The sequence below is a fragment of the Cervus canadensis genome, chromosome X (genome assembly GCF_019320065.1).
Source record: "Cervus canadensis isolate Bull #8, Minnesota chromosome X, ASM1932006v1, whole genome shotgun sequence".
NCBI lineage: Eukaryota > Metazoa > Chordata > Mammalia > Artiodactyla > Cervidae > Cervus > Cervus canadensis.
The window spans coordinates 72963991-72976100 of NC_057419.1; the positions used below are offsets into that span (position 1 = coordinate 72963991).

General features: G+C 38.9%; 1 protein-coding gene across 1 annotated transcript; it reads right to left on the bottom strand.

Annotated features, from left to right (window-relative positions):
* Positions 1-576: 576 nt before the first annotated feature.
* LOC122435602 (serine/threonine-protein phosphatase 4 regulatory subunit 3B-like) lies at positions 577-3385 on the bottom strand. The gene is made up of 2 exons (XM_043459767.1): positions 1746-3385; positions 577-1580 (listed from the first exon to the last, which is right to left on the bottom strand). Exons 1-2 carry the CDS (start codon positions 3383-3385, stop codon positions 908-910), a joined length of 2313 nt encoding a protein of 770 aa, XP_043315702.1. The 3' UTR covers positions 577-907.
* Between the last annotated feature and the right edge of the window lie 8725 nt (positions 3386-12110).

Sequence of the window (12110 nt, forward strand, 5' to 3'; positions counted from 1 at the left end):
GGGACACCAGTTTGATCCCTTGTCCGGGAAGATTCCACATACCTCAGAGCAGCTAAGCCCGTGAGCCACAACTACAGAGCCTGCAGGCCCCAGAGCCCTTGCTCTGTAACAAGAGGCCACCACAGTGAGAAGCCTGCGCACAGCAGCCTCTGCTCACTTCAACAAGAGAAAGCAAGTGCAGTGACAAAGACCCAGAGCAGTCAACAAATAAATAAATACTTTTTTTTTTTTTTAAAGTTACTTACTGCTCTGGAGACAGACACAAGTTTATTCATGACTCAGGAAATGACTTCCAAGTATCTTTCACAATTTAGGCAGCTGAAAGCATTTGCTTTTTCTAACCACTCCCAAGGTCTTTTACACTACTACTGGACCAATTCTTTGCATCCCATCTAACCAGACAAAAAATTATAGCAACAACTGAACATTTTGAATCCAGCTTCCTTTATTTTCATGAAAATACACACCAAAAGTCACTTCCCTCTAATTATTCATAAGACTGATTTTTTTTGGTCAAATCTTGAAAGAAAAGTGAATAGCTTTACTTTTTATTACAGTTGACTCTATTTTCCACATAAACATACATTTTTATTTCAAAGAAGGAACTGAAAAAAGAAAACCATAGCCAGAACCACTGGGCAAATGATGTTACAAGCTTTGCAACTGAACTGTTAATAGCTATGTCTCGTATATACTCTTGAAACAGAAATACATTAATATTAGATTATCAACCCTGAAATTTGATTTTTTACAGAACTAAATTCTCCTAGATGATAATAACAACAAACATCTTTGCTATTTATTAAATACATGTGTGCATATATGGAAGCTTTGGATTCAGACTCTTCAGCAAATGTTACAAAGTTTTACCAGCATTTAGTAATGTAATGGGTTTTCCATAAAGACTTTATGGGCTAAGATGTGGTCTTTTGCTGGGAGGTGTTTCATCTTCCTCTTCTTCTTCATCATCTGAATAATCCACTAAGCAAATCACGCTTCTGCGGTTTGGGTTACTTGCTCCATCAGCAGCATCAGCAGAATGGGATGAAGTAAATTTGAAGTCATCAGAAGATGTTTTGGAGGGAATATCTACCTTGTCTTCATTTTCTTTTGTTTTTTTAGTCTCAAAATAATCTTCAAAATCACTTTCCGGTGGTGGATTAACTGCTTCTTCCTTTATATTTTCAATAATACTCATTTCCTCCTCCTCCTCTATGACACTGGAACCTCTGCAAAATACTTTACTGTACAATACAGAACACAAATTCTTCCCTACTTGATTTTGCCGCTCTTTCTCTTGCTCATATTTCACCTTCAATCCTTTGAATGTCTGAACATATTCAATTGACTTAAGTGTTGCATAAAACTTTTCAACTATATGGGCAACAAGAGATTTGATGTTTTCCATTCTTATGTAGTCAAACAGTTCAACAATAGCTGAATTCAACATATTGTACCGAGTTCCATTCTTTAGAAGAGCATTTACAACTGGCTCAAAAAAATTTCCCTTGATGATATAACGATTTAAAAGCTCATCTCTAAGGCCAATCATCCTTCTCATAAAACGAAGAGCACACAAGATTAGAAAAGTGTGCTTTGAATTTAACAAGATCAAGACTTTTCTTAGCAAGTCTTTGTTCAAAATATATTTTTTCATGTAATATGCATGATGTTGCACACAAAATGAAAGCAGATCTAAAATTAGGGCAAGCAGCTGTGCTGTGTGGTAATTATTGAGAGAGTTTTTGTTGTTTTCGTCAGATCCAACTATATTATCCTTGTCACGTATATATTCTGAAGTAGTTGACAAAAGTGGTGCTAAGAAATTATGCATACAATGCTTACAGAAGAAATGTAGAAATTCACTTTTTTCACAGTGACTAGATGATGTTGTCATGTTATTTGGATCAAGCAGGGCACGAAGAATTCCCATTAAATGAAAAGCACTTGCTAGCTCAGGGTCAGTATCACAGAATATTTGTTGAATTACTAAATTAATGAAAAGGATGCTGTCTTCACTATGTCGGTCTTCTATTATAAATTCTCGAACCGTGGATGGACTATACTCTACCAGATAAGTAAATATATCAGTAGCAGTTGACCTTATTTGCAAGTCATTCATACTCATTAAAATTTTAAGAGCAGGAAGAATTCCCAGTTCTGTCACTGTTTTGAATAGTGCATCCTTGTTTTCAGAATGTAATGTCTGAGAAAATGCACAGAATTCCTTGAAAAAAAATAACAGTTCACGCCGTGTATCATCATCTGTAGTCTTATCCCTTAACTGTGCAAAAATGGTGGACAAAAACTTATCATCTTCCTGCAGCATACTGACTATCTCACCCTTGTTTAATAAAATAAAAGTTGTAAGAGCAGAAAGAAAATTCTCTTCAAATATAGATGGGATAGGAAAAAGGATGTCGTGAATGTACTGTACCCTGTATGTCTGATGTATTTTTCGCAGAAGTTCATGGTCTATTATTGGTATAACTTCTTTGAACTTCACTTTTTGGGTTAAGAATTCTCTATGCCTTTTTGGCTGAGCCAAGGCAGGGTCATATTCAAGGCATCCCACCACATCCATGATATACTTATCAGAAAAGAGGATCTCAAGCAGAGATGCCTTGTTGAGAAATAACATCCCTTTAACAATGTCATGCAGATCATGTAAGCTTTCAGTATCCTCTAGGTCCTCACAAGTGTGGAACAATTGCAGTAAATTTTTAATAAAGTCCTCATTTGCCAATAACAGAACCAGCTTTTCCTTACACAGAGATGAGGTGAGAGCTGAGGCAATTAAGTGAGCAATCTGGTCAAGATTACCCAGTTCACAGTCAGGCAGCTCAAGCACTTCATCAGTCTCTGCCATGTCATCCAATGTCTCGTCTTCGGATTCAACTAAGGTGTCATGTGTGATATTGATAGATGGATCTTTACCTTGAACCTGGCAGATGTCTTTCCATATCTCATGACAACTTGCTGCGTCCGGGAAACTTATCGCCATACCATGGTTCTCAGCTTCAGACCAAACAATTAATGTCCCTTGTCGTCTCTGATAGGGTGTGTCTGGATTTATCTTTGACTCCAAGATCTGTAAGCCGTTAGGTTCAGATCGAACTAGCAGACACATGCCCTGAAGGCGTTCCACATAAATAGTGGAGACATGTCCCTTGCCTAGAATTTCCCATTGTTGGTCATCATTCAGGAAAAAAACTTTCACTAGGCTCTGCTTGTCCACCATGGCAACCTTTGCTCTCTTCACCCTGGCCCTTGTCTCGGCCCGTGATCGTGTCTCGCGAGAGTTCATGGTTAACGGCAGCTGGAGTTGTGATGGCAACGACGGTGGCCGCTGAGGTAGCTGGTCGGAAAAATTGCAAGAAAACATGGCGGATAAGTTGAGGCCACAGGGATTCCGGTGGCACCTCAAATCAGTAAGGTTTCCCCACAGTTCCACTACTCACTACCATCCCTTGCTCCCCTCCTTCCACTCTGCCCCCCCCCCCCATTAACGCTTTCTTAACGCGAAATGAAGAAGTGAGCCTGAGCCTGCTTGTGGCTATCTATGATAGCCTTGATAATTATGACTCCCCCAGGATTCTACTCCAAAGGAACATTCTCTGCTTGTTAATGCCGCCAAGCTTATAGAGGCTTAGTAAGGCGAGCAAAGAGCAGTTTTTTCCATAAAAGGTTCTGTCCTCCATTAACATTTTCACTCATCATGTGTGTGGGAATGGAGACTTAGGACCTTAGACAAAAGAAAGCTTAATCACTTACATCCCAACCAAGTCAACACCTAACACTCAGTGTCAAGAAAACACACGTCCCTCTGCCATAGGTGGTACGCCCCCTCCCAATGGTACTCCCCCTCTCCTCACAGGTGGTACATCCCCTCCCCTCATAGGTGATATGCCCCCTCCCCTCAAAGATGGTATGCCCCCTCTCCTCATAGGTGGTACTGTGCTCAGTCGCTAAGTTGTGTTGGACTCTTGCGACCCTATGGACTATAGCCCACAAGGCTCTCTGTCCATGGGATTCTCCAGGCAAGAATACTGGAGTGGGTTGCCATACCCTTGTCCAGAGAATCTTTCCAACCCAGGGATCTAACCCCTATCTCTTACACCTCCTGCATTGTCAAGCGGGCTCTTAACCACTAGAGCCACCCAAGAAGCCCAGCCAATGTCAGTATCACTCACTCACCCATCCTTGAAAGAGAAAAGTGAAGTTGCTCAGTCGTGTCGGACTCTTTGCGACCCCATGGACCGCAACCTACCAGGTTCCTCCGTCCATGGGATTTTCTAGGTAAGAATTCTAGAGTGGGTTGCCATTTCCTTCTCCAGGAGATCTTCCTAACTCAGGTATTGAACCCTGGTCTCCCACATTGTAGGCAGAAGCTTTACCATCTGAGCCACCAGGGAAGTCCTACCCATCCTTGGGAGAGGCTATTGTTCCAAGAGGGAGTTGGCAACTGATTCCTTTACCCTATTCAGTTCAGCCTAAAGCTCTATCTTTTAGCACAACAAGGAAAAAAATTCCTCAAATTTTCCCAATCTATAACCACACTACTTATTCTTAGGGAAAGAGTGGGCCAGTGGGAAACTGAGTTGAAGTTAGCCAGAAGGAGTAGCAAACACCACAAATCAATTGTTCTTATTTTCTTAATAATTATGGTAATAATAACAACCACAATAACTAAGTAACAATACTTGACTGCTTATTATTATTATAAAGAAAGGTAATAACATAATTGATCAAGTACTTTAGTGATTATTATATTCAAGATACTGTAACATTTATATATTTTTGTGTTTAATTTTAATAATAACCCAGTGAAACAGGAGTACTAAGTGTCCTTTTGAGACCAGGAAACAAACTTAGAGAAGTTAACTTGCCAAAGATCATATGGCTAATAATAAGTTGAGGAACTCTGAACATATCTTTCTGACTGAAATACTGGTTTTCTCAGGCACTGAACTATGCTATCCCCTGCTTTTCTTGGCCTTCATTACACTTTATTTTACACTCCTTCCATCTATATAATTTGTAATCAACATAAAATTATCAAAAGAAGATGAAAGGCACGCACTTCCTCCTTTAGATTCACATCTGTGTATAGCCAATGGAAAATAGAAGCTTGTATATGGCAACTGTTAAATATAATTTTAATAGTAACCAAGTTGATTTTTGATGTAGCAGCAACTTCTGCAGTTTTCTTTAAAAAAAAATTCTTTTTTTCCCCCCAAAAACATTAACCCTGTTATTGCAAAGGAGAAACTGAGAATTGGGCCATATCAAGCATATTTGTAATTGAAGAGTCCTATTTGTAACAATTACTTCATTTTACATATTAATAACATTGGACATGTGTGACAATTCTCAAGTAGAGCACAGAAATACTCTTCCACACACCTCTCTTGCAATGTAGCCTCCAGGAGATTACTGTACAAGAATATTCCCTGGAACAGTACAGCCGGGGCTCTTGGGGGACTGAATACAAAGGACAATCATTTCATGAGAAAATTCAAATCACTGCCAGGATACTGCTGCTTTAGAAACATTTACAAATTATAAATAATACTTAAACATAAGAACTCATAAATGACTAATACAAAATTGGCATGTGTACTAGTTAAAAACTCCTCCTGCCTTATTTCAATAAAAGAGAATATGCAAATATATATCAACAACAATGATGCTGGACCATGCTAATGGTCCAGTTTTTTTTCACTGCTGTGGTTATATTAAAGTTTCTCTCAGAATCAATTGTAATACTGGCAACTGTCTGAATATGCCCTCAGGTTCCATTCTCTGAGAGATATTCAGCACAAATCTGTGTGTTCTCACAAAGTTTCCCTTAGGCCAATTAAGGTCCCTTTATCTTCCCTGGTAGCTCAGATGGTAAAGTGTCTGCCTACAATGTGGGAGACCCAGGTTCAATCCCTGGGTCAGGAAGATCCTCTGGAGAAGGAAATGGCAATCCACTCCAGTACTCTTGCCTGGAAAATCCCAAGGACGGAGGAGCATGGTAGGCTACAGTCCAGGGGTCGCAAAGAGTCGGACATGACTGAGCAACATCACTTTCACTTTCTATATTAATTAGGCTAACTAGAGTCTCTTTACAATCTAAAAGAGCCTGAAGTTCAAATGTCTTACCGCTGTTTTGGCAGTTGATTCTTTCAGTTCCTGTCTTATTTGGTTTGAGAAGTAGAATAATGCCCTTGAATGACAATCCACTCCAGTATTTTTGCCTGGAGAATTCCATGGACAGAGAAGCCTGGTGGGCTTCAGTTCATGGGATCGAAAAGAGCCGGACATGACTGAGCAACTAACACTTTCACTTGCTTCAGTAGTTCTAGCTATTTAAGGTTATTATTATTTGTGTGTGTGTGTTTTGTTGTTTTACGGAGAGCAAGGTAATATGAATAAACAAATGTCAGATTCCAGAAGCTGTGTAAGTTCCTTTTATAGGTATTATTTATCTTTTATTTAATCCTCATACAATAATGGCCTGAAGAAGGTATCAGTACTACCATATTAGGGAGAGAAAAAAACTAGAAACTACAAAACTGAATCAAAGATTTGGTTCAAACCTCTACAATAAATGATGATGCTAGGATTTGAAAGTAGGCCTGTACAGTTCTGACCCTCCACTTTACTATTCCCAATATGCAATGCTTTCTCTTAGGCATTGTCATAGCAGATGTTTATAATGTGGAGGAAGAATGCCACCTGCCATATCACTAACCAAAGGATGTTGTGGCCTTTACACCAGCAGCCACTACAGTCACCCCTAACTGTGCACCCTGAGGGGATCAGGATGGAGAAAAACAGGAAACTGGCTGCATATACCTGAGGTGTATATCAAAGGAATTATTTCAATGAGCCCAGACTTTTGCATCTTCCGCAACACAGAAAAATGCTAAATTCCTTAACTGGAGATGTCTGGTTTTCTTTAATTAACAGTAATCTTTTGATGTTCTGACTCCCTGGTTTTTGTTGAAGAACTCCTGTATATCTTGGCTCCTCCCTTATCTGCAAACAGGTTTCTTTTTTTTTTTTTTTCATTTATTTATATTAGTTGGAGGCTAATTACTTTACAAAAGCGTAGTGGTTTTTGCCATACATTGATATGAATCAGCCATGGATTTACATGTGTTCCCCATCCTGAACCCCCTCCCACCTCCCTCTCCATCCCATCCCTCTGGGTCATCCTAGTGCACCAGCCCTGAGCACTTGTCTCATGCATCAAACCTGGACTGGCGATCTGTTTCATAATTGATAATATACATGTTTCAATGCTATTCTGCAAAAAGGTTTCTTAAGAGACAGGTAACATTCATTCTCTGGTATTTCCATCTCTTTAAGAATTTTGCACAGTTTGTCGTGATCCACACAGTCAAAGGCTTTAACACAGTCAATGAAGCAGAAGTTGATGTTTTTCTGGAATTCTCTTGCTTTTTTGATAATCCAACAGATATTGGCAATTTGATTTCTGGTTCCTCTTCCTTTTCTAAATCCAGCTTGTGAAGTTCTCTGTTCATGTACTGTTGAAGTCTAGCTTGAAAGATTTTGAGCATCCCCTTGCTAGCATGTGAAGTGAGCGCAACTGTGAGGTAGTTTGAAAAATCTTTGGCATTGCCTTTCTTTGGGATAGAAATGAAAACTGACCTTTTTCAGTCCTGTAGCCACTGCTGAGTTTTCCAAATTTGCTGGCATATTGAGTGCACCACTTTAACAGCATCATCTTTTAGGATCTGAAATAGCTCAGCTGGAATTTTATCACCTCCACTAGCTTTGCTCATAGTGAGGCTTCCTAAGGCCTACTTGACTTCACACTCAAGGATGCCTGGCTCTAGGTGAGTGACCATATCATTGTGGTTATCTGGGTCATTAAGACCTTATTTGTATACTTTGTGTATTCTTGCCACATTTTCTTAATCTTTTCTGCTTCTGTTATGTCCTTGCTGTTTCTGGCCTTACTGTGCCCATCTTTGCAGGAAATATTGCCTTGGTATCTCCAATTTTCTTGACTAGATCTCTAATCTTTCCCATTCTATTGTTTTCCTCTGTTTATTTCTACTGTTCCTTTAAGAAGGCTTTTTTTTAATCTCCCCTTGCCATTCTCTGGAACTCTGCATTCAGATGGGTATATCTTTCCCTTTCTCCTTTGCCCTTCGCTTCTCTTCTTTTCTCAGCTATTTGTAAGGTCTTCTCAGACAATCACTTTGCCTCCTTGCATTTCTTTTTCTTGAGGATGGTTTTGGTCACTGCCTCTTGTATAATGTTACAAAACCTCCATCCATAGTTCTTTAGGCACTCTGTCTACCTGATCTAATCCCTTGAATCTATTTGTCACCTCCACTGTATAACCATAAGGGATTTTATTTAGATCACACCTGAATGGTCTAGTGGTTTTCCCCACTTTCTTCAATTTAAGCCTGAATTTTGCAATAAGGAGTTCATGATATGAGACACAGTCAGATCTTGGTCTTGTTTTTGCTGACTGTATAGCGCTTCTCCATCTTTGGGTGCACAGAATATAATCTGATTTTGGTATTGACCATCTTGGTGATGTCCATGTGTAGACTTATCTCTTGTGTTGTTGGAACAGGATGTTTGCTATGACCGGTGCATTCTCTTGGCAAAGTTAGTCATACATTTCTGAATTTCAGTTATTGGTGACTCAAACCACATGTATACATATAGAACAGTTAGATGTCTAAATATTCTATCTATAAGAGGAGAGAATATTTCATAGTGGGAAAAGCAAGGTTTTTTTTTTTTTAATTTTATGAAATAACATTCAAATACAAGTATTCAAGTGTATCCACTCTAAAATTTTCAATTTCAAACACATGCATGTTCTCTACAACTTCTCCAGGTAACTTATTTAGTGGAATGTTGCCTTTTTGGCCACCATCATTTCTGATTTGGAAATCTGTAACGATCTTCTCCCCTAGTTTCTGTTTTTTTCTCCCAACTACTAATAGTATGTTCTCCACACAATGGGTGCACAGAGTGGATCCATTTAAAACACATCATATCCTCGCACACTTCTACACCAAATCAGCATGTTTCCACCTCACTCAGAATAAAAACCCAAGTTCTAACTATGGTTTATAAGGCCCAACAAGACCTGACCCCCTTGACATGTGTGAGCTCTTCATTTTGTAGTCTCTCTCTCCCTTATTCTGCTCCAGCCACACTAGCCACCTTTCTATATCTGAGGCACACCAGGCAAACTCATGCCTCAGGTCGTCTGTACCTGCCCTTTCCTTCTTCTCTCTGGAACACTATTTCTCAATATCTACATGGCTTATACCTTTGCTTCATTCAAAACTTTATTCAAATGCTTAGTTTTTTGTTGTTGTTGTTGTTTTTCATAAAGTGAAAGTCTGCTTATTTTTTATGTATCAGTTGGAGCTCCAGGTTATTGGACCTCTTGACTCCACACAATCTTTTGTTATTCTTTTTAGTTCCCCAACCAGAGATTGAATCTGGGCCCTGGCAGTGCAACTGTCAAGTCCTAACCACTGGACCACCAGGGAATTCCCCAATGCCCTTTCTTCCTAGTGAGGCTTCCCCTAACCATCTCTTTAAAATTGCAGAGGCCTTCCATCCCAAATTTTATCCATCCATTTTCTCCATAGCACTTAGCATCATCTATTTTATACTTTATTTATTTTTTTTCTTTCTTTCTTTTGCATTCAGACTATCAGTTGTGTAAGGGCTGCGATTTATCTGTATCTTTTTCACTTCTGTGTGCCTAGGACCTGCCATAGGGCACAATACATAGTTGTTTCTCAACAATAATTTATTGAATAAATACATAAATGAATACACATCATTTCAAAGATGACTTCCAATAATTCATTTATTTATTCCTCACATTCTTATATAACAAACCCCTATGTACAGGCCCTATATCAAGCACTGGGGATAAAACACTGAATTTGAAATTTATTTCCAGTCATCTCATGGAAGAGATAGGTAGTTACAATAGGAGATATTTCAAATTTACAAGACACATCTGGCATTTCCTCTGCTACCCTAATTCCATTTTTGGGGATAGTTTTCTTTTTATTGATGGTGACCAAAAGTAATATTCTCCTGTTTAGGCTTTTAATTGCATGAAAAACTTACTGAATAAGCCCTGATGTTTTCCTTTATGTTCTGCCAAACATTCTTCCCCCAACTCTGGGTTAAATCTCAGGTAGAATACAGCTTTTCAGTCAATAATTAGGTATTGAAAGAATCCTAATTTTCTAATATTAAAATCTCCAGCCCATTTCAAGCTTCTTTTTGGTTCATGTCTTATCCAAAGCAAGTCCATAGCCAAGCCTGGAGTTAGGGTGATGGGAAAGTATGCCCCAGCTAAGGCGGGGATCATAGCAAAATGGCAAAGCAGAGGGTGTGGGTAAAAGGAAGGATGAAGAATTGGGGGCACTTAATGCAATCTTCCACAAGCTTGGATAAGACAGCTGTAACTCAGAACTTTAATGTGGAAAGAGGGATATGCATGAATACTATAATTATAGAATGTATGGATATTTACAAATTTTTATTCTCAGCTGAAAACAGCATCCTGTTGTGTGCATTGCTGGAGTAGCAGCTATTATCTTCCCAATGCTCAGAGGTAAGAATCAGTTTAAATATTTACTTGGATCCATAAGCAGTTTCTATTAGCAGTAACACATTCTTCACCATGTGCCTGGCTTCCTTGGAAATGCTAACATCTTTTGCTTATACATCATGGATTTAAAAGAGGGAAAAAGAAAAAGGGAAATGTGTTCTTTGACTGTAAGTTCCATGCTCTCCTCTTTTTCTTTTATTTCTGTGTGTGTGTGTATGTGTGTGTGTGTGCGTGCGCACGCACACTCCATTGCTCAGTCGTACCAGACTCTTTTGTGACCCCATGGACTGTAGTCTGCCAGGCTCCTCTGTCCATGGAATTTTCCAGGCAAGAGTACTGGAGTGGGTTGCCATTTCCTCCTCCAGGAAATCTTCCCAACCCAGGAATCACACTCAAGTCTCTTAGTCTCCTGCATTGGCAGGCAGATTCTTTAGTGCTGAGCCACCAAAGAAGCCCTCTGTTTCAGCAGTTACTTGTAAACTCTTTTTGGGTTTTGTTTCAAATTCCATAATTCATGGATTCCTCTTCTTATCTAGATAGAACATGTTATTTCTTGTTTCTATCTAGATCTACAGGAATAACATTAGCTGTCAAGTTACTAATTACCTTACAGCCATGTTATATAAGTAATGGCAATAAGCATAATTTGGAGTTAAAAGCCGCTCAGTTTTTGCTTACAGATAGTAATCATCTTCATTTCTTCGGTATTGCATTATATATACTTATATAATAAAACATACATTTTCACTTTGTAGGCAGCAATTAATTTCAACTTAACATTTTGGCCTTAATCCCATTAACATCTAAAGGCATGCCTTGAATATATTTGATTTTTATGAGATAATTGGATTGAGTTGGAAACAGAAAAAAAGTGTTTTCATGATAAGACAGGGAAAATCTTAAACACTTTGAATAATACTGATTTTGGATGTACTACTACTTGAAGTGTGAAGATCTGGTTCATTCCTCCTGAAAAATAACCTTTTGTATTTTGTTACTGCTAAGTGGTCTACTATCACTTCCTTAGGCAGGAGAGCTGGCATGGAGGTGTAGGGATGTATTTTTGAATGACATGATAACATCAATTAGAAAAATACCAAGCTTTTTTTTACAGTTACTTATAAGAAAGGCACCCCTCTCTTCTCTCATGCTCTCTATCATTGCCTTATTTTAGTTTCTCAGCAGCACTTTCATAGTTTAGAGTTACTACTGTTGTAGCCACGTGTTCCAGGAAACAAACTCACTCAGAAGGACAATGCAGATAGTGGAGTGCAGTTTATTACACTGGCGGGCCCAAGGCAGAGTCTCCTCTTAGCCAAGGACCCCGACAAGGTTTTGTGAAAACCTTATATACCCTAAGGGTACGTGCTCAAACACACCTTCCCAAATTCTCTGAAACTAGTCTGAACAAAGGAAAAGAAAGATACAATCAATCAAAGTTAACCCATGATTCATATGCCTCAAGCCTAAGTAGTTAACA